This window comes from Pelophylax lessonae (genome assembly GCF_965119305.1).
Source record: "Pelophylax lessonae genome assembly, chromosome: 8".
NCBI lineage: Eukaryota > Metazoa > Chordata > Amphibia > Anura > Ranidae > Pelophylax > Pelophylax lessonae.
The window spans coordinates 265,461,760-265,489,663 of NC_138775.1; the positions used below are offsets into that span (position 1 = coordinate 265,461,760).

The following is a 27,904-nucleotide window of genomic DNA, read 5'->3' on the forward strand; positions in this document are numbered from 1 at the left end:
TAACCTAGGCACTATTTCTATTTAAGAGCCGGTTCACACTGCCGCGACCTCTAAGTCGCCTCATAAGGGGCGACTTGTTAGCGCAACTTTGCGCGTATTCAGCGCGACTTGTATGATAGACGACTTTGTATTTGGCCAATCAAAATATGATGGTTCTGGGTCATGCTCAATCACACAAAAAAAAGTTCTTAAATTGTCGTTTTTGATAGAGAGCCAATTATTAAAAAAAAAAAAATTAGATTTCTTTGGATTTAGTATCTGGGGGGTCTAAAAAATGTACCTGTGAAGTTTCAGCTCTGTAGCATGTCCAGAACCAGAAAAAAAGATAAGTTTTCTTATAATTTTTAGTAGCACAGGGATGGGGCTCCTCTCCACCTGGGCGTTTTTGTTGCAGGCATTTATCGGGCATTTTTGGAGGCAGGCATGACTTTTTTTGGATTTAGTGTCTGGGGGGGTCTAAAAAGTGTACCTGTGAAGTTTCAGCTCTGTGGCATGCCCAGAACCAGAAAAAAAGATAATTTCTTATAATTTTTAGTAGCACAGGGATATGGCTCCGCTCCACCTGGGCGTTTTTTGTTGCAGGCATTTTTTGGGCGTCTTTGGAGTAAATGCCTGCAACAAAAACGCCCAGGTGGAGCGGAGCCATATCCCTGTGCTACTAAAAATTATAAGAAATTATCTTTTTTTCTGGTTCTGGGCATGCCACAGAGCTGAAACTTCACAGGTACACTTTTTAGACCCCCCAGACACTAAATCCAAAAAAAGTCATGCCTGCCTCCAAAAATGCCCGATAAATGCCTGCAACAAAAACGCCCAGGTGGAGAGGAGCCCCATCCCTGTGCTACTAAAAATTCTACGAAAAATTATCTTTTTTTCTGGTTCAGGAACATTTTAATGGAAAGTCGGATCACAAGTCGCTTCAAATAAGATAAGGAGGCGACTCCTATTGAAGTCTATGGGACAAGTCGGATACAAGTCACCTCAAAGTAGTACAGGACCCTTTTCTGAAGTCGGAGCGACTTCAGTAGTGCCAATTAAGACGGCACTCATTGATTAACATTGCTTTTGTTATGTCAAGCGACTTGGGGCGACTTGAGGGCACACAAGTCGCTGCAGTGTTTATGGACTCTGAATGTTCCAAAATTCTGTATCACAACACATTTTTAATACCATTAAATTTATTTTTTGGGTATTTAGGAAGAGTGGAAGGAGACTGGAGCAGCCCTTGTTGGAGGGATGGAAGCCGGCTGGGTGAAGCCCCTCATTGGACCTGAATACCCCCTGGAGAAAGCCCCTCAAGCTCACGAAGACCTCATACAGAGTGGCGGAGCCACCGGAAAGATGGTCTTTGTCATCTAAGTGGAACTTTCACCTTAAGAACAATAAATGGCAATCATTTTGTAAACCGATTTACCTCAAAAGTAATGCGAAGAAAGAAAATCAAGTGCTTATATTTTAAAAATCACAACAGTTAAATAACTTTGTTCTGCTTAATGGAAACTTTTATAAGTAAATGAAAATGGTAGAGCATGGACTTTTTTTGGAGGGATGTTAGTAAAGTAATTGTACAGCCAAGGTTCCATGGCAAAGGGCCCATTGTATGCACAGTCTGTAGATGAATGTTCTCAGGTGACAGTCTCCATGTTGGGTGAACTAGAATGGTTCCCTGATTGTGTTCACCATGACCGCAAATCCTGGTGATTACGGGAACCGGTGTCCTCTGTGCACATGCAATATCACGATCATTACAGTGTGTACAAAAAAAAAAGTGATTACAATGGTTAAGAATTAATTAAAATGCACTTATTTTATTGTCTCATAATATTAATAAAAAAACATGCAGAGAAAATCAGACTATTTGTGCTGGAAAAAGGACATTACAGTAATTAAAGAACAGAAAGGGTGCTCCTGCTCTAACCATCCTGCCTAGTTTTACTTATAGTGCTTTTCCTCTGCACGGTTCGGCTCGCTTTGGCGCTTTTCCACTGCATGGTACGTGTTTGAACAGTTCTGTACAGCGGCGCTTTTCCACTACATGGTACGGTTTGGTACGGCTCGCTTAAACAGTACCACCTCAGTTGTGGTTCCAAGCGGGCCGTACCTATACCATATCCCACAATCCTTCGGGTGCAGCCTTGATTGTTTGTCACTACTAGCCACTGATTGGTCAGAGAATCGTTGTAATCCCACCCACTTACTACTTTAGTGGAAAAGCAAACCGAGCCGAGTAGAGCCTATACAGTGCTGAAAGGTGCCGACTCTTACCACGCAGTGGAAAAGAAAACCGAGCCGAGCTGGGCCAAGCAGTGCCGAGTGGAGCCGAGCCGGTACTCGCAGTGGAAAATCGCCATTCGTGTCCTCAAGGTAAATGGACATCTTTTTAGGCTCAATTTGTAGTTTGGTTGAGCTCTATTCTCTGTTTTTGTTTGGTTTTTACTACATCCAGGCAGAGGTTATGGTTGCTTTTGGTTAACATTGAGTTTTAGCCTAGGGTCCAATGCTTCCAAAAGGCATTCATACAACCCATGGTTTATAAATGATATTAAAACAGAGGAGTTGGTTTTCTAAAACTGGAGAGTGTAAAATCTGGTGCAGCTGTGCATGGTAGCCAATCAGCTTTTAACTTTAGATTGTTCAATTAAGCTGGAAACTGGTTTCTACGGAGAGCTGCGCCAGATTTTGCACACTCCAATTTTAGTAAATCCACCCCCTCTGTGTCCGTCAATGGCCTCCAAGGCAGGGTTTTTACAGTAAGTTAAAGTGGAATTCCAGGCTCTAAGCTTAAAACTGCTTGCATCTCCTTCTAGCTCCTATACTAACTACCCTGTAGAACAGAGGTCTCCAAACTGCCACCAAAGATGGAGGAATATTCCTCCCACTGACACCAAAGGTGGAGAACTACTCCTCCCGCTGCCGTCAAAGATGGAGCACTATTCCTCCAACTAACACCAAAGGTGGAGAACTACTCTTCCAACTGACCTCAAAAGGTGAACTACTCCTCCGACTGAAACCAAAGGTGGATAACTACTCTTCCAACTGATATCAACGATTGGGCACCATTCCTCCCACTAACGCCAACGATGGAGAACTATTCTTCCCACTAATATCAATACAGGCGTCGCTGGGTTACAAACATCTCACTTACACATGGAGGGAGACAACAGAAGTGAGAGGAAATCTCCCCCTAGGAAGGGAAATTCTCTCCTGTAAGAGTTATCATGGGAAAAAGGTGTCTCCACTGAAGCTTTATCACCAATCCTTGTTTCCACAACAATCCACAATTTTCAAAATCCAATTGTCACAGGGACAGAAAGTGAGGTGAGATCTTCAGAACAGGGGCACAGACAGCAAAACAAAGGTTATGGGAGTGTTAACCCTTCCCTATGCTATCCAAAAAACTAAATATTTTTTGGCTGGAGCTATACACTTGAAAAAAAATGTACCTGTTCCAACTTGCAAACAAATTCAAATTCAGAACAAACCTTCAGAACCTATCTTGTTTGTAACCCGGGGACTGCCTGTACCTCCTAGTGCCCACAGGTGTTATGTAATTATTTTACCCTCACTGACCACCAAGTCTGGGGCATTTTCTACCTCCACTGGCCACAGGCTGAAGGACAGTAAACTGGCCCTTTGTTTAGGAAGTTTGAAGACCCCTGCTGTAGAAGGAAAATGTCTATACTTAGCTATCCTCGGAGCACTGTACTCCGGTCATGAGATCGCCCCAGCAACTGGCTTCAGGGGAGAGGAGAGATTGACAACAGCTGGAATGCCTGTGCAGTGATGTCACCCATAGGCTTACTGTGGTGCATCCACTTTTGGCTTTCCCTCCATTACACTGAAGCCGGCTGCTGGGAGCGGATCATGTGACCAGACCAGAGAGCCCTGAGAATAGGTATAAGCATCTTCTTTCTACAGGGTAGTTAGTATAGGAGTTAGGCGAGGGTGGGATTCGTTTTAAGCTTAGTTAGATCTAGCCTGGAATTCCACTTTAAAGGTAACAATCCAGGTTTTAGTACACTTTAACGCCGGTGCCAGGAGGTGGGGCGAGGTTTATGATCATGTGACCAACGTGATTGGCTACCACATGATCGGAAAGTTCCTGAACGCAAGTAGCGATTGGTAGCTTTCCGTTAGCCGCCAGTAACTGTTCCGGGGGCACGCGCTCTCAGCGGTTCTCGCAATATTGCATGCAAATATGCAGCTGCTCAGCGCCAAAGCCCACCAGCTGAGAGGCTGCATTTTTGCATGCTGCTGGCGCCAACAGGTTAAATAGTTAATTTGGGCCAAGAAGACAAAAGGCACCATAAACAGTCCTCCAACAGCCAAACCTTTTCTAACAGATCTATGAGTTAAAGATTGCACAAACCAGGAAAGAAATTTCGAAGATCATAGACACTCCCCTCAAACTACCGCAGGGATCCTGAAGATGTACAAAGAAAGGAAGATTCAGGAAAAGGTAAGAATATAATTATTAGTCTCAAGATTTATCCAGAGCCAAAACCTTCTGTATAAAACATCATTGATCAGTGTGTGTGGGATCAGAGGCATTAAAGAATATGCTGTACCATGCACTTGTATGAAAAAGTCTCCTGTTCTCTTTTTATTGCTTCCTTTGTGTGAAATCCCTGGTGTTCCTACTAGTCCCTTTGATTTCCAATAAAAACTGATCACACTAGGCATGAGAGCACAGCATGGCCAGTTTTATGGCTGTACTGGGAGCTAACCCAATGATTAGGCTTGTGCTGACACACTTTCCCCTGCACAGCCATTCACTGGGAAGATTAGCGTGCCGCTGTTTCTCCTCCTCCAGCTCCTGCTCCAGCTAAGAACAGTTCTAACACTTATTAAAAAAAAAAAAAGAGGGGGGGGGGGGGTGGAGGTATTTATAATGTTTTTTTATATGTATATACAAATGGTTTGCTTTTCATTTCTATTTTTTAAAGTGAATGAGTTGTTTTACAAGGTGAGGGTTTACATATACTTTACGGCAGCGGTCCCCAACCTTTTTGCTCCAGACTAGGGACCGGTTTCATGGCAGCCAATTTTCCCAGGTACTGGAGGATAGGATAGGATACTCAGAGTCTGTCCTCAGCCCCACTTCACACCGCAGTCCCCGCTCCCCTGCCTGCCTGGCGATGTCATCCTATCAGCAGGGCAGGGGGTGCGAGGAGCTCTCTATTCAGATCTGCAGCTCCACCCACCCCCTACTCCTCTAATGACTTAGTCGGTTGAGTAGGCAGAGGAGCCGGGAGAGGACACACGAGCCTGGTTGCACAGCAGGGGGTGAGTGGTGATCGCGGTTTGTGATAGCCCTGTGAGAACCACAGTCTCTCCTTGTGCGGCCCGATCATCAACAGTCCGCAGACCGGCACCGGTCAGCGGCCCGAGGGCTGGGGACCCCTGCTTTAAGGCACTTCTATCCTGTGATGGGGCTGTTGGAGCATCTGAAGCAGATGAGTTTGTCCATATAAGTATCTTAGGTACAGCAGCGCATATATCCATGGCTTACACATATCTATGTTTTTCTTTATCAGAAGTTTGTAAAAAAGTTTGGATGATTAGGTGAAATCTTTATTCAGAAATATTCTCCAGTAGTTGTCTCTCCAGTCCATTGCCTTAGTCTGTATCATGTAGGAAGGAAATGCAAGTCTCTGGGTCACCTGGGGATTCACAAGGACTGCCATCGGTTATCTCCGTCACCTCCTGCCTTCTCCTCCGCCGAGTGTACACCGAGCTGTCAGTCTTTTCCCTGTGGTCCCTCTCACTCTTTCCATCCCTTTTCTGTAGAGCCGTCTGGAGGCAGCTAAAGAATCTGCAGAAATAGAAAGAACAAACCAAAGTAAAAATATGGCCCTTAAAGTCAACATTTCAAACTGTTCAAAATAAACTCAGGAAATGTGGAAGGAAGTTGTCCTTGCAGTAAACCCCCACACTGCAAGAGTTAAATTATTTTTTGTCTAGGGCACCATTAAAAAACAGAGCCAGTGCTGCCCCATTCCGGAGAACTTACCTTATCCCTCGCTACCCTAGCAGCCAGCACTCTATTATAATTTCCTCCACAGCATTCTCATTTACAATGCAATGTGATCTCTAGCATTCTCGTGTAATTTGTCTCAAGTCTAGGACAAATTCCTGAACATGTCCCCAGTTTTCTGCTCAGTCTCCAACAAGTTCTTTACCTAGCATGTCTGCAGTCTCTGACCGTCTCCTGTTGCATGCCTGCAGTCTCTGACCTTCTTTTGCTGCATGCCTGCGGGCTCTGTCCGTCTCCTGCTGCATGCCTGCGGGCTCTGGCCGTCTCCTGCTGCATGCCTGCGGGCTCTGGCCGTCTCCTGCTGCATGCCTGCAGGCTCTGGCCGTCTCCTGTTGCATATCTGCAGTTTCTGATTGTCCCCCGTTGCATATCTGCAGTCTCTGATTGTCCCCCGTTGCATATCTGCAGTCTCAGATTGTCCCCCGTTGCATATCTGCAGTCTCTGATCGTCCCCCGTTGCATATCTGCAGTCTCTGACAGCTCTTTGTAGCACTACATTATTTCATGCCTGTGCCTGCAGTCTCTGACTGTCTCCTGCTGCATGCCTGCGGGCTCTGGCCGTCTCCTGCTGCATGCCTGCGGGCTCTGGCCGTCTCCTGCTGCATGCCTGCGGGCTCTGGCCGTCTCCTGCTGCATGCCTGCGGGCTCTGGCCGTCTCCTGCTGCATGCCTGCGGGCTCTGGCCGTCTCCTGCTGCATGCCTGCGGGCTCTGGCCGTCTCCTGCTGCATGCCTGCGGGCTCTGGCCGTCTCCTGCTGCATGCCTGCGGGCTCTGGCCGTCTCCTGCTGCATGCCTGCGGGCTCTGGCCGTCTCCTGCTGCATGCCTGCGGGCTCTGGCCGTCTCCTGCTGCATGCCTGCGGGCTCTGGCCGTCTCCTGCTGCATGCCTGCGGGCTCTGGCCGTCTCCTGCTGCATGCCTGCGGGCTCTGGCCGTCTCCTGCTGCATGCCTGCGGGCTCTGGCCGTCTCCTGCTGCAGGCTCTGGCCGTCTCCTGCTGCATGCCTGCAGGCTCTGGCCGTCTCCTGTTGCATATCTGCAGTCTCTGATTGTCCCCCGTTGCATATCTGCAGTCTCTGATTGTCCCCCGTTGCATATCTGCAGTCTCTGATTGTCCCCCGTTGCATATCTGCAGTCTCTGATTGTCCCCCGTTGCATATCTGCAGTCTCAGATTGTCCCCCGTTGCATATCTGCAGTCTCTGAGAGCTCTTTGTAGCACTACATTATTGAATATTGCGTGCGGTCCTTCAGGGACGTTGGGGCTGCAATTGAGGCCCCCTATATCAAGAAGTTGAACACCGATGCTCCAGACAAAAACAGCATTTAACTCTTGCAGTGCAGAAGGAGGCATGCTGCAGAGGTAACTTTGGACTTTCCCCAGAATTCAGTTTTAAATCTAAACACCTGAAGCTAAAATCATTCTAGATATCAATAAGAGGACTGTAAAATCTCTATGGGGTAAAAGTCACATTGCTTTCATGCTCATTATCAGATAAAATGTTGTTTCTCTGTCGCTCATTGACAGACGCAGGACTGATATCTTGATATCCGTAGGGTTATACTGCCCCCTACAGGAGTAGGACACTAGGCAGGAAAAAAGTTCTGGCCACACCCATGGGCAGTCCCAGGGGGTATATCCTCTCTCTCCCTGCATAGGAAGTCAGTTTTTTTTCTGCCTAGTCAGGAGTAAGGACCTAAGTTCCTTGCTGGGATCTCTGGTCCTGGCAAGCTTTTTTAGATAAATCTTTTTTTAGTTAGCTTTTTTCTCCAGTTGTTCCTGTGAGATCTTCAAGCAATTATGCCGAATCTGGGCGACGGGCTGGATGTTGAGATCCAGTGGTCACCCCAGCCGGCCTACGAGCGCGTGCAGGCCCTAGCTCCGCGCTGGGTCGGCCACAACATAGTCACGCTGGACGGGGACTGGTCCGCAGGTTAAACGTCCCGCCGAGTCGCATACGACCGGTCGACGGCCGAGTCGCATCGTCTCCTTTGACCGACACCCCCCCCCCCAAGGCTGAGAGCAGTCCTGTTGGACTCTGGTGCATCGTGTGGTGAGTCTTTTGGGGGTCTCTCTCTCATTGAGGGGCGCTGTAGCGCTAGGTGACATTTCTAAAAAAAAAAAAAAAAAAAATTTTTTTTTTTTTTTTCTATTTTGTCATACTTTGCTGACGGGTTCTCCTGGTGTTACCATGGACCCTGCTGCACATGTGTCCCCACCTGATCCCCTTCGAGGTGGCCGCAGGGCCCTCTGATTCTCCGCTCACCATTGATGCGCTTCGGCGTTCCTGGAGTCATTTGTGTCCCGGGTGGAGGTGGCCTGTCAGGGACGGGGGGCTAAAAAGTGACCCCCGCCTACCCCTGTCTTGTCTGATGCCTCAGATTCTGATCCTGAGCCAGTCGCTGCTGCTGCGGGTTCCTCCTCTGGGGCTGCTGTCTCGCGCCCCGTCTCCTCTGATAGTGAGGATGACCTCTCTGCCTCCGCCATAGCGCAAGACAAGGCACTAGTGGACGCACTGATTGTGTCTGTCCAGGAGACCCTAAAACTGGAGGTTGCACCTGCGGATGCAGCTCATACGGAAGTTGCCTTTGGCACTCGCAAGCCCTCCGGGGTGGCAAAGGTGTTACCCTTTCCCAAATGCTTTGACGATATCATTAAGAAGGAGTGAGTCCGTCCAAAACGACCCCCAGGGATGCCCAAACGTATTGCTTGGCGCTATCCGTTTGAAGAGTCCCTCCTTAAAAAATGGACGGTGCCACCTTCGGTTTATCCGCTGGTTTCCTACCATTGCTCTGGTTTCACAGACGTTGACGGAATGGGCCAAGCTGTTACGCCATGATCTGGAGGGGAGAAGTCTCCCCCCTGCCGTGGCGGAGTTGCTGGAGAAAATGGTGCAGGGGCTACAGTTTGTTTGTGACGCCGCACTGGACGCTGCTCCATTGCTGGGGCGTGTGTCGATCTCGACGGTGGTCCTCCAGCGCATGCTATGGTTGAAGTGCTGGTCGGAGGATCAGGCTTCCAAAAAAGCCTTGACTGATCTCCCTTTTCAGGGGGATCGCCTGTTTGGTGCTACCTTGGATGAGATTATCAAGGATCTCACTGGGGGCAATAGCACCTTTCTACCACAGGCTAATAAGGGTAAGGAACCTCGTCACAGACAGGGACCTTCCTTTTCAGCTCACAAGAAGTTTTTTCGCTCTTCCGGGGCCGGCGACAAGGCGAAGCCCTCCAAAGCCCCCCCGGGGGGTTTCAAGAGACCCTGGTCTGGTGAGCAAAAATATGGTCCTTCCAGACCTGAGAATAAGACCGCTTCAGCCTGAAGGTGCGCCCCCTCCCCTATCAGGGGTGGGGGGGGGGGGTGTCTTCGCCGGTTCCCAAACCCGTGGCTCTCCAGGATTCAAGACAAACGCGTTCACGAGGTCCTACGGTCGGGATACAAGATCGAGTTTCGATCACTTCCACCTGTGCGGTTCTTCCCTTCCAATATGCGACTGTCCCCGAATCGCCTAGCGGCTCTGTTGGGGGCAGTGCAGGACTTGATGCAATAAGGAGTGGAGGCCATTCGCACAGTGGTGGCCTCCCTGCATCAGGGGGATTTTCTGGCGTCCATAGACATCAAGGATGCCTATCTTCATGTTCCCATTTACGCAGGACACCAGCGGTTTCTGCGCTTTGCTGTGGGAGAGGACCATTATCAGTTTGTGGCATTACCCTTTGGTCTCGCTTCTGCTCCCCGGGTTTTCACAAAGGTTTTGGCCCCAGTTCTGGTGCTGTTGTGGCTGCAGGGCATATCGGTCCTGGGCTACCTGGACGACCTCCTCCTTGGTACGGAGTCTCCGCAGGCTCAGTTTCATACGCGGGCTCTCCAAATAGAGATTCTTCTCAAATGGAACCGGAATCCAGATTCCCTGGACAATCGGATCCGGCTGAGCGAGCGGACCAGGGAGTCTCTGGCTGCTCAGGGGCTCTGGTCCCTGGAAGAATCCAGGTGGCCGATAAACGTGTTGGAACTGAGAGCGATCAGGTTTTGCTTGGTTCACTGGATCGAGCATCTTCGGGGCTACCCGGTTCGGATTCAGTCAGATAATGCCACGGCCGTGGCTTATGTCCATCACCAGGGGGGCACCAAGAGTGTTCTGGCGGCCGTAGAAGTGGCCGGCATTCTTCATTGGGCGGAACGGTTTGTTCAGGCTCTTTCCGCAGTTCACATTCCGGGCATGGAAAATTGGCAGGCGGACTTTCTCAGCCGTCAGACCTTGGATCAAGGGGAATGGTCTCTTCATCCAGAGGCGTTTCACCAGTTGTGCCTTCATTGGGGCACCCCGGACGTGGATCTGTTGGCATCTCGGCTCAACAGGAAGGTGCAAAGGTTTGCAGCCCGCTCCCGCGATCCTCGGGCGGACGCCGCAGACGCGCTGGTTGCTCCGTGGAGGCAGTATCAGCTGTTGTATGCCTTTCCTCCTCTCAAGTTGCTGCCGAAACTTCTTCACAGGACAGAGGCGGAGGGAATTCCAGTCATCCTTGTAGCTCCGGACTGGCCTTGTTGGGCCTGGTACGCCGACTTGGTTAGGCTGGTCGTGGACGCTCCTTGGCGACTTCCTCTCAGGGAGGATCTGCTGTCTCAGAGACCGATCTTCCATCCTGCTTTACGATCGCTGGCTTTGACGGCTTGGCTGTTGAGAGCCAGGTGCTGAAGGATAGAGGTTTGTCTGCTTCAGTTATTCCTACTCTGATTAAAGAGAGGAAAGCGACTTCCAGAAAGATCTATCATCGCACATGGAAGTCTTATATCGCGTGGTGTGAGTCCCTTGGGGTTCCTCCACGTTCTTACTCGGTGGCTCGGATATTGGCCTTCCTGCAACGGGGGGTTGAGCAGAAGCTGGCCTTGAGCACTATCAAGGGTCAGGTCTCAGCATTGGCGATCTTCTTCCAGAGGCCACTGGCTACTCATTCTCTGGTGCGGAATTTCATCCAGGGGGTGCGGCACCTGGCTCCTCCGATGCGCGCGCCCTTGCCGCCCTGGGATCTTAATTTGGTGTTGTCGGTTCTCCAGAAACCTCCCTTTGAAAATATTAGGGAGATTCTCTTGCTCACCTTATCCCAGAAGGTGGCCTTTTTGGTGGCTATCACTTCTGCACGCAGGGTGACGGAACTGGCCGCGTTGTCCTGTCGTTCCCCATATCTGGTGGTTCATAGGGATAAGGTGGTTCTTCGTCCGAATCCATCCTTCCTTCCTTCCTAAGGTGGTTTCCGACTTTCACTTGAATGAGGATATTGTGTTACCTTCCCTGTGCCCTAAGCCCAGTCATCCTTCGGGAGTTTGCGTTACACTCCTTGGATGTGGTTCGGGCGATCAGGGTGTACTTGGTTACTACTGACTCTTTTCGTAAGGCTGATTCACTTTTTGTGATCACGGATGGCCTTAGAAAGGGGTTGCCTGCGTCTGCCGCGACTATCTCCAGATGGATCAGACAGACGGTGGTACAGGCTTATTCTATTAAGGGTCGGGTTCCTCCGTTCCCTGTTAAGGCGCACTCTACTCTGGCTCTTAGTGCTTCCTGGGCCTTCCGCCATCAGGCGTCGGTGCTTCAGGTTTGCAAGGCGGCTACCTGGTCGTCGGTTCATAGCTTTACAAAATTTTATAAGGTTGATGTGCTGGCATCGGCGGATGCCTCTTTCGGCTGCAAGGTTTTGCAGGCCGCTGTTTGAGGGGACCTTTGGTCTACCTTGGGGGTTTTGTTTTTTTCAGGTGGGTCTCATCTGCTTGGTTCAATGAGTCCTCTGTTCTTCTGGTTGGCTCTGTTTTGGCCTTCTGGATTGGATTTTATTTCTATTATCCCACCCCTCATTTATGGCACTGCTTTGGGACATCCCTACGGATATCAAGATATCAGTCCTGCGTCTGTCAATGAGCGACAGAGAAAACTGGATTTTTGACTTACCGTAAAATCCTTTTCTCTTAAGCTCATTGACTGACGCAGTACCCGCCCCTCTATTTTGAGTTGGGTTGGTATGAGTCTCTGACACTGCTTTGTTACATAACTGACATCCTATGCAGGGAGAGAGAGGATATACCCCCTGGGACTGCCCATGGGTGTGGCCAGAACTTTTTTCCTGCCTAGTGTCCTACTCCTGTAGGGGGCAGTATAACCCTACGGATATCAATATATCAGTCCTGCGTCTGTCAATGAGCTTAAGAGAAAAGGATTTTACGGTAAGTCAAAAATCCAGTTTTTGTCAGAAAGGTTTTTAATGTTTAATTTATAGCACTTGTAACAGTTTCTGGAGATCCAATAATTCTTCCTTCTAACAGTTGCAATACTAAAGACAGAGAAGTAACCAGTATGATCTGAGCTTGTGTGACCTACAAAAGAAAAAGCAGAATATTTCTATCTAAAATATGTCTTCCTGATCATGCACTAAAAGAGCCAGCGCTGCCCCCTTCAGGAGAACAAAGGCTGGTGCATGACAACCTAATTGGATAATTTTAAAAATCAAACATTCCTGAAGTGATTAGTGCGTCGGTTGAACACTAAATGTATGCGATACACAACAAATTTACTATGCTAGAAACATTAAAGGAACTGGCTTTTCCCCGTCCAGCATGGCAATATCCTACTAAAATCTGAAGTATGGGGATTTAACATACCGGGTGATTCTTGTCTTGTTCTCTTCCATTTTTCGGTTTGCCGTCTGTACCAAGTATTCAATATATTCATTGCTTACTAAACACTTCCCCTTGTGACTCAATGGCACCTCCAAACAATGAGTACTCCGTACCGCCTAGAAATACAGCAACACACTATCGGGTCATTATCATAGGGAGCACTTCAAACAAGTATATGTGACTAAGGAACAAAAGATCCAATGCCAACCTACAGTGATACTAAAGTCTCTTTTTTTTTCGTTAAAAATAACATACTTACCTGCTCTGTGTAATGGTTTTGCACAGAGCAGCCCTGATCCTCCTCTTCTTGGGTCCCTTTTGAAAATGCTAGCTGCCTGGCTCTTATGTTAATTCTTTGGCTTCAATACTCTGAGTTACTGACATGGTACAAGGACTTTAGATTAGGGTGAATAAGGGTCATCAACAGTTTCTCCCCTTTTTTCTCTTTTGGTAGGCTTACTGTTTAATAGGCGATTCTCTTATGGTAGGCTTAAAGCGGAGTTCCAGCCATTTACTCACCTGTCCAACGGTCCAGTGATGCGGCCGCCCGAAGCCTCGATCCTCTCCCTCGGCGCCGGCATCACTGCTGTGGGCACCCGGCTGTTACAGTTTGCGGCTTCACAGCCGGGTACCCACTGCGCATGCGCGAGTCGCGCTGCGCGCCGCGATTGGCCGGCAATCTTCTGGGACCTCTGACATGTCCCAGAAGATTGCAGGGAGGGAGGGGGAGAGGAGAACTTCCGCTCAGGGCGCCGCGGCGCTCCGAGCGGAAGTAGGAGCGGGTACCTGTCAAAACTAGGTACCCGCTCCCCCCCCCCCAAAAAATGACATGCCAAATGTGGCATGTTGGGGGGGTCAGGACTCCCTAAAGCGGAAGTTCCACTTTTGGGTGTAACTCCGCTTTAAGTGGGTTATGTCCTTTTTTACTGCTGTGAAGCAGTCTGAGGCAGTCTGGTAAATAAAAGCCAGACAAATTTCCTCATTGCTCCAGCTGAATCTTATTTCTCATGATAGATGCCTCTACAAACGCAACACAGTCTGAGGTCCATTGAAATTTAAGGTATTCATAAGGCCTCTGCATACCTTGCACATAGATGCAGTGCGGCCGGGGAAGCCTTCCTTCCGCAGTGCGGCCGGGGAAGCCTTCCCTCCGCAGTGCCCCCGGGGAAGCCTTCTTTCCGCAGTGCCCCCGGGGAAGCCTTCCCTCCGCAGTTAACCTCTGATTTACTCCACTCAAAGTACACGCTGCTTAGAAATGATCATTTTATGTGTCCTGGTACTGGAACAACCAGGTATGAAGAGCACCTCAAAGTAAAACTAAGGCCATTTTTTTTAAATTTTCAACCGAATATTAGGTACAGTTATAGCCTCTGTCCGTTTTTTTCTGCCATCTGTGTCCCACTGGGGTGATTTACCTTCACTTCCTGTCCCATAGCCACAACAGCAGGTCAGAGGAGATCCCTCCATAGTCACCAGAACTAGTGTCCCCATCAGAGGATTTCTCTTCTATTCCTGTTCTGGTGACAACCCAAAATTTGGGGTTTTCCCTTTCACTCTTAATAATAAAGGTCATGAGGACATATAAAAAGAGGGTGAACCTCCCTGACGGGGCACAGACAGCAATAAAAACCTGAAAGAAGTTCTAATCCTTCTCTCCTCTCTTCAAAATAAAAAAAACTGGCTTTAGTACTACTTTAATAATTTAATTGTATGTCAAAAGTACAATTATCTTTTTATTGACATGAATGTCTTAATTTATTACTCAAGCCAGGAAGACCTATATACGGGTACAAACAGATCAAACAAAGACATAAACCTACTTTTACATACAAATATGCACCTTTTTCCACAGCATAGAGAAATACTCACCATTATGATTTTCCCCTTCTTTCCTACCGTGATGCCAGAATTTCGGAATGCCGAGTTTATGGCGACACTATGCTTGAAGGAGACAGGAAACAAAGTGTTAAAGAGAACCTGTCAGACATTTTTAAGTTTAAAAGTAAAAGTCCTGCATAGTAGCACACACCACAAGATGTCCCCTGTCACCTTTGTTGGGGGCCTAACTTCTTCTCTACTAAACTAGTCAATGAAAAAGCAGCTTAGAAGGAGATCTGCTACAGGTCGGAAGGTAAACGCACCTTAATGAACTGTGAATCATCTCAGGAGCATCTAAAACTGATCTCATACAGTGCATCCGAAAAGTATTCACAGGGCTTCACTTTTTCCACATTTTGTTAAGTTATATTAAAAATAAAAAACAAAAAAAATCCCATGTACATAGGTATTTTCAGCCTTTGCTCAATACTTTGTTGAAGCCCCTTTGGCACCAATTACAGCCTCAAGTCTTTTTGAGTATGATGCTACAAGCTTGGCACACCTATTGTTGGGCAGTTTCTCCCATTCTTCTTTGCAGGACCTCTCAAGCTCCATCAGGTTGGATGGGGAGCGCCGGTGCACAGCCGTTTTCAGATCTCTCCAGAGATGTTCAAGTCCGGGCTCTGGCTGGGTCACTTAAGGACATTCAGAGTTGTCCCGTAGCCACTCCTTTGTTATCTTGGCTGTGTGCTTAGAGTTGTTGTCCTGTTGGAAGATGAACCTTCACCCCAGTCTGCGGTCCAGAGCGCTCTGGAGCAGGTTTTCAACAAGGATGTCTCTGTACATTGCTGGATTCATCTTTCCCTCAACCCTGACTAGTCTCCCAGTTCCTGCTGCTGAAAAACACCCCCACAGCATAATGCTGCCACCACCATGCTTCACTGTAGGGATGGTATTGGTCAGGTGATGAGCGGTGCCTGGTTTCCTCCAGACATGACGCTTGCCATTCAGACCAAAGAGTTCAATCTTTGTTTCATCAGACCAAATAATTTTGTTTCTCATGGTCTGAGAGACCTTCAGGTGCCTTTTGGTAAACTCCAGGCAGTCTGTCATGTGCCTTTTACTGAGGAGTGGCTTCCGTCTGGCCACTCTACCATACAAACGTGATTGGTGGAGTGCTGCAGAGATGGTTGTTCTCCTGGAAGGTTCTCTCTGCATAGAGAAAAGCTGGAGCTCTGTCAGAGTGACCATCAGGTTCTTAGTCACCTCCCTGACTAAGGCACTTCTCCCCCAAAAAATTCAAATACATTAGTCTAATGTGTTTTTAATGTACATTTAATCTAATCTATTTGTTGAAATTGTATACTCTGTACTGAACTTAGCTTACATTATATATGTTTCCACCCTTAGAATGTGCATACAGTAGAATCCTTCTGAGGAAGTGGATTTTAGAGGCGAAACATGTAGAGGAATAGATATCCCAATGGATTCAGCACATTCTATTTCAAGTGTATTGACCAATGCCTGGTCTAACTCAGCCTTTGTATCATCATGAATTCTATATGTCTGTAAATCTAAGTTTTGTATGTTTTTCTGAGTTTTCCATAAATTTTAACTACATTGTATGTTCAATAAATTTTGTATATTTTATCATTTTTTTTGATTTGTACATGTCTATTATACTTGAGGTACTGAGAAAGTCCTTACCATATACGGTTTCCTTCTCCCCTATTTTTGGAGTCCATGTCCTGGGGAACATGATCTCTATATTTCCATTTGATCTTGATTCCAATCTGGATGCTGGTACCTATTAATTTATTAAAGCGGTAGTATACAACTTTTTGTGAGTTTTAACTACAGGTAAGCCTATAATAAGGCCTATAATAAGGCTTACCTGTAGGTACAATTAATATCTCCTAAACCTGCACGGTTTAGGAGATATTTGCATTGAATGCAGCCGCTGACGCGAGTGGCGCATGCGCTCTAATGGTCCGGGGGGACCTTCAGAGTTCCTTGCTGGGAAGTGCTGGAAAATGACTCCCGCGCACATGCACGGGAGTGACGTAATCGCGGCTCCGGCCACTCACATCGCCGGAGCCGCCGAACCCGGAAGAGACGCCGAGGGATCATGTCAGCTCCCACAGCGGTGTCCGGGGGTCCGTGTCAGGGCTTCGTTCTAAGGTAAGTATTTCATAATGAGCTGCGATGCATACTAGCTCATTATGCCTTTGTCTTGCAGGGTTTTTTTTTTTTTTTTTTTAGTACACTACTGTTTTAACTTTATTCAGGCTGATTTTTTGAACTCCCTGGATGTGTGACGTTCGTATCCCAGGAGCCTGCGGGTGACTGGGACCTCATTCTCGCCTAAGACAAGATTTAACATTTTTAGAAAAAAAAAAATTTAATTCCTGATTGTGAGAGGAGGGGGCTAGGAGTGCAGTGAGGTTAAGTGGCTGGGTGGAAGTTTAAAAGTCCACTTGAAGCAATCTTTTACTAGGAAGCAGAACCAAAATGCCCACAAATGGGCAAAGAAAGGGGTCCTTTTAAAGAGGAACTTCACCCTACCGAGCTATAATCACAACCCTGCGTAAAAAAAAAAAAAAGAAAAAACTGATTCTAGTCCATGTGGCTCAGAGTTATCTTCTTGGCAGCCAGATGTGTTCTGTGCTGCTCTGCTCCTGCACTGCCATCTTCACACAATATCATATTCATGGGCAGACACACTGCGGGTCTGCGCATGCCCGAAATTCCACATGCACAAACACGTCATGTGTCTCTGCCAGATCCCACCAGATCCCATAGTCTGGCAGCAACTTGCTGCTTCCTTGGCATGTGCAGGGGCAACTCCAAGACATGCCATGGGTCTCTACTAAGTCCTACAAAACCATGGCGTATGCACAGATATTGTGCTAAAACTCTGGATAGGTCATCCTTTCCTAGGCGAGGATTCAGGAAGTAAAAAGGTTTGTCTTCAGCTGCAAAGATTTTATTTTGCGATCACATACAGTAGAGGAGCTTGACTATGTGATCTTACAATAAAAGAAGACAAGCCTGTGGGTGTGCTGGTGACATCTCTTATACACTATGGGAAGGTGTCGCGCTAATCCAAAATACACAAGAAATGCTAATAAACAAGAAAAAAGCAAGTCCCAAGTGTACTAGCAGAGTCCACATAAACTGTAGATATGGAGGGGTGCAAAACAGGAGAGTCCACCACCGAGCAGTGTAATAAGGTACTCTTACCAGCTTGATAGACCCCACAGTTTTCCTGCCACAAGATGGAGCCGCTTCCCAGTCTGGGCTCTATTGCTATTCTCATATGAATTTGGGGATAAGTTTATGTTATTTAGGGACCCGGTATTTGCTTTATCGCCTGTATCGAGTTCCGCTCATTTATCGTTCTTGTTTATCTGCTTTTGGAGTTGCCATCAATTGCAGATAGTTAAGAGCGACTTCCGGTGTTTGTAGCGCCTGTGATGGGCGTTCGCTTCCGGATTACGTCTAGTTGTTCCGCTTCCCTCCGCTATTTATTGGCCTGCGTCTAGGGCCAAGCCACACCCCTGACGATGTCACTCTGACGAAACGCGTCGGGATTGGCTGGCGCCTGGACGCATGCACAGACGAGGGACGCTGCGGCCATTTTGATGGTGGGATATCCACACAACTCTACAGCTGTTTGCTGATCTTGAACAACTCAAATGTAAGCTGCTTTTTGTTTGTGCCCTAATAAATTATTTGATATGCTACACCATGAGGGGATTCTCTCTTTATATTTCCCGAGTGTCTGAAGGAGAATTTGGGGGAACCCAATCTGGTCGCTAATGAGAGGAAGTGCTTGGATGTCATCAGTCTTTTCCTGCCTCTGTCTTCAATATACTTTGGGCAGTTTTTGAGCCTGTGGGGTCTATCAAGTTGGTAAGAGTACCTTATTACACTGCTCGGTGGTGGACTCTCCTGTTTTGCACCCCTCCATATCTACAGTTTATGTGGACTCTGCTAGTACACTTGGGGCTTTTTTTCTCGTTTATTAGCATTTCTTGTGTATTTTGGATTAGCGCGACACCTTCCCATACCAATTTACTGAAGATATAGTTCTCTTGTCTTTTTGTGTCAGCTGCTTTCCTTTAATAGAGTTACTGGTATTGATTATACTGGTTTTATATACGTTTTATGTCATTACCTATGATCATAGCGCAGCAAATTTACCATATTTCTTATACACTATGGCAAGTCTGGAGTCGATACAGCACCGTGTTAACCATAGCATTGATTCCAGCATAGCGTGCAAGAAGGGAATATACATCTCATGTTTTGTATATCCTTTTTATACACAGTTACTGGTCTTTTCCTAAAGCCTACAGGAGTGCATAAATAAGGTGATTGTAAACCTCTGAAATGAAAAATAAACATATCCTTGTATAGTGTGTATCTGCCTCTCTCTTTCCCCTGCATAAGTCACTTTTGACAGTCTATGCTGACACCAGACAACTCTGGAAGATGGCCGCACACCCTCCTCCAGCACACAGCAGGTGATTGACAGCCTCAGCGGTGCACGTTTCCCTATGAGTCTGTGTAGAGGGAGGTGTGTCCATTCCCTCCATTCAAGTCTCAGATAACAGTCAGCTCCCTGCTGTATGCTGTGCAGCATCAGATCCCTGCTCCCTGCCTTCTGAGGCTCATAAATTCTGTGTAAATTCTGCTGTTAGAATGGCTCTAAAGCAGAGCGGCTGCGCATAAAAAAGTACAACTATATGTAGGAGGATTGGTTTCATCTCTTTGTTTCAACTGAGGCCAGTCACTTCATGGGTAAATGTGAGGATTTACAACCACTTTAACCCCTTCCCACTGCCACCTCCAAGCCCTTTTCGAGGTTCTAAATGCCGGGAGGCAGGCATTCCGATCATGCGAGGATAACTGTGCCGGGTGCGCACACTCAGTACAGTAACATGTTTACATAGGGTCGCATATATGCGGCCTCCCAGCGTTAAAGAGCAAGAAAGAGGCGCAAATCAAAGCCCAAAGGCTGTCAGCTGAACAAAGGATCCAGAGTAGGCTGTGGTAATCCTGAATTACTGGGTGCTCGCCGAAGGACCGCAACCTTGAAAGTCCATGTGTAGAAAGAAAAGCGGCACTTCCAGTAATAGGAAAACGATTTATTGCAAAATCAAAGGTCCAACATCAAAGCATACAGGACAAACTGGATCAGCAGACGCGTTTCACATCATGTGCTTAATCATTGGTAATCAACTCATTGGTAACTGTGCCAGGTGCGCACACTCAGTACAGTAACAGGTTTACATAGGGTCGCATATATGCGGCCTCCCAGCGTTAAAGCCCATCCACTACTGAGTGGCCGCATATATGCATACGGCTGGCAAAAAGAGGTTAATATACTTATTTAGTGTGTGTATAATAACTTTCTCACTCTGGAAAATGAAACAAGGAATCTGATGGTCAATATGAGTTAAACAGGCCCTAAAAATCTTACCAGAAGTTGTGCGTCCTCTATGGTGCGACACTGGACGTGCATAACGAAGGGTTCGAATTTCAGTACTGCCTCTCCCGAAGCTTTCTGGACAGCTGTAACCTAGAGACATCAATGAACACAAAACAGTATTATAGGAAAGGATGATTGAGAAAGTTAGATTTGTTTCTTTGGACTAATCTTGGGGGTTTCAGTTTATTAACCAAATTAAATTATTTTCCTAAGATAAGGCCAAAGTCAAAGTGATAGATCTGTCTGGATTCATTTTCAGTCTGTGTGCCTGGTTAGATTTTCTCTCACATCCTAGCTTGTGGTCACTGGGGCAAAATAGGAATACAAACAGAACTAAAACAGGTTTATTAATAGAGTAGGAAAGGTCAGCTATCCTTAGCCAATGTTCCTTCAGAAATTGCTAGGGGTTCCTCAGAAATTAAGTAATGTAACATGGCATTCATTTCACGGACAACCAAGGTAAAGGAGCACATCTCCCACTGTGAACCAATCTAAAGGGGCACATCTTTGACTGACCACCAATGTATGGAGACATATCTTCAACTGGCCACCAATGCAAACGGCACACCTTCTACTGTCCGTCAATGTATGAAAGTATATAATCCATTAACCAGCAATGTATGGAGGCACATCTCCCAATGAGTCATAGAAAAAAAGATGACCGCACTCCGGTATAATTGAAATCAGAATTGGAGTATTTTTATTCCTCATCACAGACATCAATACAGGACTGGTAAGACATGGGACAGGTAATAGGTTGACGCGTTTCACGACAAATCCAGTCGCTTACTCATAACCATACAAATGGTGTCTGTAGGATGACCACAGATAAAGAGAGAGCAACAGCTTTGCAACAACCATTGGTTTTGGATATTCTTCATTATGTATTTGTATATGTGTATGCTCTGATTGTCCTTTGATGATTTTTTATTGGAAGTGTTTGTCTGGTTTTCCCCTCTTCCTTTCTATGCATAAAATTTGTGATAGATTGTTGTTTTTAAGTGTCTGAGTATGTATACCGCAGGTGATGGGACCGGCTTCTTTTATATTGCACAATCATCATGCATTCGCTTCAGCTGTTGCTCTCTCTTTATCTGTGGTCATCCTACAGACACCATTTGTATGGTTATGAGTAAGCCACTGGATTTGTCGTGAAACACGTCAACCTATTACCTGTCCCATGTCTTACCAGTCCTGTATTGATGTCTGTGATGAGGAATAAAAATATTCCAATTTTGATTTCAATTATACTGGAGTGCAGTCATGTCTTTTCTATGATTGATTGACTGTCTGGATGGCGGATCCGACCTGCACCTGAGTTCTACCTCACCTGAGTGGTCTACCTGCATTGGATTCCTGCACATCTCCCAATGGTCCACCAATGTATGGAGACACATCTTTCATTGACCATCAATGTATGGAGACACATCCTATATTGACCATCAATGTATGGAGACACATCCCCCACCGATTATCAATGTATGGAGACACATCTTAAATTGACCATCAATGTATGGAGACACATCCTATATTGACCATCAATGTATGGAGACACATCCCCCACCGATTATCAATGTATGGAGACACATCTTTCATTGACCATCAATGTATGTAGGCACATCCCCCACTGACCATCAATGTATTAGGACATCTTTCATTGATCATCATATGTATAAAGGCACATCTCTCAATCAGCATCAATGTATGGAGGCACATCTCTCAATGACCACCAATGAACATCTGAATTATTTAGAGAAGGATTGGGAGAAAGTGCTGTGGTCAGAGAAGACCAAATTTGAGCTCTTTGGCATTAACTCGACTAACTGTGTTTGGAGGAAGAAAAATGCTGACTATGACCCTAAGAACACATCCCTACAGTCAAGCATGGAGGTGGAAACATTATGCTTTGGGGCTGTTTCTCTGCTAAAACAGGCTGACTTTGCCGCATTGAGGGGCCAATGGACAGAGCCATGTATTGTAAAATCTTGGATGGGAACCTTCTTACCTCAGCCAGAACACTGAACATAGGTCATGGATGGGTCTTCCAGCATGACAATGACCCAAAACATACCGCCAAGGCAACAAAGGAGTGGCTGAAGAAGAAGCACATTAAGGTCATGGATTGGCCTAGTCAGTCTCCAGACTTTAATCCTATAGAAAATATATAGAGAGAGCTAAAACTTTGAGTTGTCAAGCGATAACCAAGAAACCCTAAGGATTTAGAGAAGATCTGTAAAGAAGAATAGACCAAAATCCCTCCTGAGATATGTGCAAACCTGGTCACCAGCTACAAGAAACGTCTGACTGCTGTGATGGCCAATAAGGGTTTCTCCACCAAGTACTAATTAATAATTTGCAACTCAATTTATAACATTTATATCATGTGTTTTTTCTGGATTTGTGGTTGATATTCTGTCTCTATCATGATGATGCAGATACAAACTATAGACCCTTAATTTCTTTGTAAGTGGGCCCCACTGTATGTCATGGACAGCCGCAGTCCGTTTTTCGGAAGAGCCTTGTACAATTATAGGTCCAATTCAAATGTCATACACCTAAATTTGCACCTGAATGGCACTTGAACTGGTAAACAAAACTGCACCGAACACCTTTGAAAAATCACACTGAAATCGTGCCCTGAAAAATGTGAACCAAGCCGTGGGGATATTCATTAGGCTGGCAGGTATCTGCCACAGCTGAGATGCCCAAACAAAACATGGATCTCAGCAGCGCTACCAGGTCAAGGACAGAGGACAACCTGCACATAATAACATGCCCGACCAGGAATTAGGACTGCTATTAGGACCTGGGAAACATTAGCTTTTAGCAATGTATGGAAACCATTAACCGCGACAGATATCAGACAACCTGAAAAGATCTTGAGGATCTACCAAGAACTAAAATATCAGTTTTGGACACGTTTATCTTTGCTCTGGTAAACTTGAAAATTAGGTCTAGAAAGCTTAGAAATTAATGTTTGTGTATCCAATCATCCATGCTGGTAAACCAGTCCCTGCGATGTATTCTCCCCCATGCTCTGGTGGTCTAAGGTTCTGATATTATCAAGACCAGTGCAGGTGTTAAGATGAGCCTTGAAATAAAGGACATCTACGCCAATCAGGTTTGCATTCGTCTCTATATGTTTACTTCAGAGTATAACACCATATAGCCATACAGCGGACCACATATCCTCCAACAGATATGTGACCCAGATTACATTGGCTACAGAGCTTTTATAGTACATAAACGGGCACAAGCCCAAGTTACCAGTCAATAGCCCTCCACTGGACGTAATACCCTGAGGAATAGTCCACTGTCGCAGCATAGGGAAATGCCATTTGCCAGTGGAGTGGAGGATCGGGTCAGTAAAATTATTTTTACTCTCCCCTAGAATAATCGAGCTGCTAACCCATGTAGTGCATGCGCACTACAAGGGATCATTTTCAGATTTCCTGGAATTGGGCTATATGCTGCATTTAAAGTGATACTAAAGTTAAAAACAATTTTTACCTTAATGCATTCCTTGCAGTCCAACCCCCCCCCCCCCCCCCTCCCATGTGAAGAAGAGAGGGCATGACTGCATCTATTCTCCCCTCTTTTCCTCCTTTGGCTCCTGCTGCTGTCAATAAAATGCAGTGAGGAGTAAGCGGGGGGGCAGGGCTATGTCCCGCTGTGTAAGTCTGAGGAGTGCGACTCCATAGACACACAGATTGGAAGCGCGCAGACACTGTGTGCCTCCATAGCAAGCTGTTTGATATGGGGACACACGAAGAGGAGGAGGAGTCAGGATCGCCACCAGGGGGCATGAGAAGAAGAGGGTCGGGGCCACTCTGTGCAATACCACTGCACAGAGCATGCGAGTATAACATGTTTGTTATTCTAAACATTTTTTTTTTTTTTACTTTAACACATTTTCTCTTCTGATCAGCAATAAATAGCCGTGCCTTACATGTACTCACCACATCATCTATGCTACAGAGGTCATGGGTCACAAAAAGCCAAGAGCAGTTCTCCTTCTGCACTATGGAGAGATCAGAATTCTGAGGAGAAAGAGAAGATAGATCTGTAAAAAACTTATTAAGAAAACAGAAATGTTAGGCAAACACAGGATCTGCAGACTGCCAAGGCACCATGAAAGTCTGACTGCCATTTTTATTCTAGAGTACATCTACAATTTCAATGGCAGCAGCAGAAAAATCAACATTCCCCATGAATAAGCTCCTTTATCCTGGACTTCACCTTTAACCTGGGTGGCACCTATATTTTGCGTTTGGGCATAACAAAAATCAATATCATGCGAAATTTAGACCATCTCACAAATTGGTCCTCTGTTGGCTTGGTCCTTGAGGACAACGTAATAAAGCATTATCAACAACTGAGTCTGATTAATTGTATAATTGTGAAGTACGATTTAATAAATGGAATATTATAGTATACGGAGCTGGTGTTTGCAAAATAAATAATTTGAAAGAGATGCACCCTGAGGGTCACCTGGGTAAGGATCTCTGGGTCTGGCAGATCAGAAAAGTAGTGGATTTCTGGGCCTATGGGTCACCAGATAGAGGTGATCTCTGGGTCCATAGCCTCAACAGAACAGGGATCTTTAGGTCTCTAAGGTATGGTAATGGTCTGGGTCCAGAGGTTCCCTGAGCTGTAGGATCTCTGAATCTAAGAATCTAGCAGACCACTAGAGTTTAGGATTCTTGGATCTACGGGTCACAAGACAGGGGTGTTGATTGGGTTTGTGAGTCACCAGGGAAAGGTCAAAGGGTCTTTGTTTTGGGTTTTCTAGGTTGTAGGATCTCTGGATCTGGCAGATCAAAAGAGTAGGTAGATTTCTGGGCCTATGGGTAACCAGAGGTGGCCTCTGGGTCCATTGCCTCACCAGAACAGGAATCTTTAGGTCTCTAAAGGTAAGGTAATGGTCTGGGTCTAGAGCAGGGATCCTCAAACTACGGCCCTCCAGCTGTTGCGGAACTTCACATCCCATGAGGCGTTGTAAAACTCTGACATTCACAGACATGACTAGGCATGATGGGAATTGTAGTTCCTGAACAGCTGGAGGGCCATAGTTTGAAGACCCCTGGTCTAGAGGTTCCTCAGGCTGTAGGCTCGGTAAATCTAAGGATGTAGCAGATCAGTAAAGTTGAGGATTTCTGGGTCTAAGGGTCACCAGACAGGGGTGTTTATTGGGTTTATGGGTCACCAGGGTAAGGTCAAAAAGTTCTCTGTTTAGGGTTTTATTAGGTTGTAGGATCTCTGGGTCTGCCAGATCAGTAGACTAGTAGATTTCTGGGCCTATGGGTCACCAGAGGTGGTCTCTGGGTTCATAGCCTCACTATAATGGGGATCTTTATGTCTGAAGATCTCTAGGGTAAGGTAACGGTCTGGGTCTAGAGGTTCCTCAGCCTGTAGGATCTCCATATGCAAAGAGATAATTTTGTTGTAAAGTTTCTTCTTGCAATGTCAATAGGGGCCTTCTAATTCTAATATCATAGCCTTCATATTTTTAAATGAATCCTAAAGTGATCCCATGTCGCCCATGCAGTTTTATACCAGCCCCAGTATCCGCTTACACTCGGTTTGCCGACGGAAGTGAAAATGTATCCTGTATAAGTTCCAAGTGAAGGGAGGAAGGGAGTGAGCCATATGCTCCCCCATACTTGGAGATGCCCCATAGGAATCTTTACTGCCCCATGGAAACAAAGGAAAGGTAAGGGTAAGAGCCTGGTCGGGCCAGCCAGGTTAAATCAAACCTGTGGCTTTACTCTGCAAGGGTAAAGCCATAGCTCCCAACTGTTCCTGATTTCAAGGGACTATCCCTCATTTGGAATGAAGTCCCTCTGTCGCTCCCTCCCTCCTCATTTGTCCCTAATTTTGGTCTAATAAAATGCATTATCAAAAAGTATTTTATGGGGCTAAACCTTTCACCCAATTTCTAAGTTGCTGCATTTGCAAAATTCAAGAGCCCAAAAAAAAAAAAAAAAAACAAAAAACACTTGTGGGTTTAACCAATATTTTTTTTTGTATAATTCTCCTTTAGCTACTTAAGCCCCGGAAGATTTTACCCCCTTCCTGACCAGGGCCTATTTTGTGATTCGGCACTGCGTGACTTTAACGGACAATTGCGCGGTCGTGCGACGCTGTACCTAAACGAATTTGACGTCCTTTTTTTCCCACAAACAGAGCTTTCTTTTGGTCGTATTTGATCACCTGTGCGATTTTTGATCATGCGCTATAAACAAAAAAAAGAGCGTAAATTTTGCAAAAATAACAATATTTTTCACATTTTTTATATGAAATTCCCCCCCAAAAAAATGTAAAAATCAAAATTTAACATTTTAGGCCAATTTGTTTTATGCTACCTATGTTTGGTAAAAAAAAAAAAAAAAAAAAAATCGCAACAAGCGTATTTTGATTGGTTTGCGCAAAAGGTATTGCGTTTACTAAGGGAAAGATTTTTGTCATTTTTGTTGTTGTTTTTTTTTTTTTTTAACGAGTAATAATGGCGGGGATCTGCGATTTTTTTTTACGTGACTGCGACATTGCGGCGGACAGATTGGACCCTTGACTGACATTTTTGACACTTTTGGGGTTACCAGTGACATTACTGCAGTAATCAGTGCTATACATATGCACGGTTACTGTAAAAATGACACTGGCAGTGAAGGAGTTAACTTTATTGGAGAGGGAGGGGTTAAGTGTGTCCTAGGGCTAACTGTGATTGGCTGTGGCTACTAGTGTAAGAACAGTGATCAACGGTCCTACATAGCAGAACCGTGTGATCGCCATTCTTACACAGGGAAGAATGACAGGCGGCTTTGTTTACATTACCGCCTGCCTTTCTTCTGGTGTAACGGACGATCGCAAGTGCCCGGTGGACATCGGGTCTGCCGGGCACACGCGGGGGGGGGGGGTCCATGACCGCACGGGAGCGCGCCTCCGGCGGCGCGTGCTCGCTCCCTAGAGCCTCACAGGCTAGCGACGTAGCCCTACATGGTTTTGCCTGTGAGGGGCTGACCGCAGCCGTAAATAGTCGTGCGGCGGTCGGCAAGCGGTAAAGGGGGTGTGGCGGGGGTGTGTCAATTGCCAACATACTTCTGCTAAAAGGTGTGCCTCATTCCCATTTTAGTACGTTTGGAGGTTTGGTAAAGCACAGGTTCATTTTAAAGAGAATGCACAGCATACGGAAATCTATTCAGGTATGTTTTACATGTAAACATAAAACAATATTCAAGCAAAAACAGAGGTGCATATATTGAGACGTATAGGAGGCTGCAGTAACTTTGTTGCATTGCATTTATGATAAACCGGAATTGATTCACCACAGATATCCCTCAAGGCCATGTCAATGAACCCTTACCTCATCGATGATAATAATCCTGCCTGAGCAGGAGCTGGTGGTGAAGTAACAGTCCTGGAGGTTAACATGCCACACAATCTCTTCAATGTCTTTGTCCACACTGCCTTTCTTACTGAGGTCCGTTTTGAGGGAAGCTTGGAGTTTCCAGTGGGAAAAAGGCCCAATGGAGGGCAGAGTTTGTTGTTTGTGTGAATCTGAAGGAGTCTTTTGGTTCACTAGGCTTCCGTGGCCATTCTGGCTCTGTTGACTGCTTGTAGAAGATTCTGTTTCCATGTTGCTGCAACCAAAGTGGATTTTCAGAAACTTAATTATGGACCTCCATGTATAAAACTTCTCCAAGTTGAAGACAGCTCCTGGGGTCGGGGTTCTCAAGACTTTGACTCTGCCAAAATGGAGTTCCCTCTGGGAGTTCACCAGGCTTAGGACACCTGGGTCTGAAGGGTTATTACAATAAATAAAGCCCCTCGAGTCAGGAGCTCCTCACATCTAAAAAAAGACCTACGTCTAAGGGGTCACCAGACTGAAA

At 46.2% G+C, this 27,904-nt stretch overlaps 2 protein-coding genes across 2 annotated transcripts in view; one reads left to right on the forward strand and one right to left on the reverse strand.

Moving 5' to 3' along the window:
* Positions 1 to 27,904, forward strand: part of CRYZ (crystallin zeta) — a 90,378-nt gene that overhangs the window by 32,724 nt on the left and 29,750 nt on the right. The window contains exons 9-11 of the mRNA XM_082266363.1: positions 1,198 to 1,350; positions 4,373 to 4,459; positions 5,791 to 5,842. Of these exons, the coding sequence (XP_082122489.1) occupies positions 1,198 to 1,350; positions 4,373 to 4,459; positions 5,791 to 5,842 (292 nt within the window). The remainder of the gene's footprint in view (positions 1 to 1,197; positions 1,351 to 4,372; positions 4,460 to 5,790; positions 5,843 to 27,904) is intronic.
* Positions 5,610 to 27,756, reverse strand: TYW3 (tRNA-yW synthesizing protein 3 homolog). Its single transcript, XM_082265335.1, has 6 exons — positions 27,379 to 27,756; positions 23,975 to 24,055; positions 20,007 to 20,105; positions 14,570 to 14,641; positions 12,683 to 12,816; positions 5,610 to 5,815 (listed from the first exon to the last, which is right to left on the reverse strand). The coding sequence occupies exons 1-6, from the start codon at positions 27,649 to 27,651 to the stop codon at positions 5,620 to 5,622; spliced, it is 855 nt and encodes a 284-aa protein (XP_082121461.1). The 5' UTR covers positions 27,652 to 27,756; the 3' UTR covers positions 5,610 to 5,619.

Bases quoted from the DNA above. Each gene is read 5' to 3' on its own strand.
- TYW3 (XM_082265335.1), bottom strand. From the start codon at position 27,651: ATGGAAACAGAATCTTCTACAAGCAGTCAACAGAGCCAGAATGGCCAC. The intron at 24,056-27,378 runs GTAAGGGTTCAT...CTTTCTCCTCAG, and splicing joins GGATTATTATCATCGATGAG to AATTCTGATCTCTCCATAGT. The intron at 5,816-12,682 runs GTATGTTAAATC...CTATTTCTGCAG, and splicing joins AACAAGACAAGAATCACCCG to ATTCTTTAGCTGCCTCCAGA.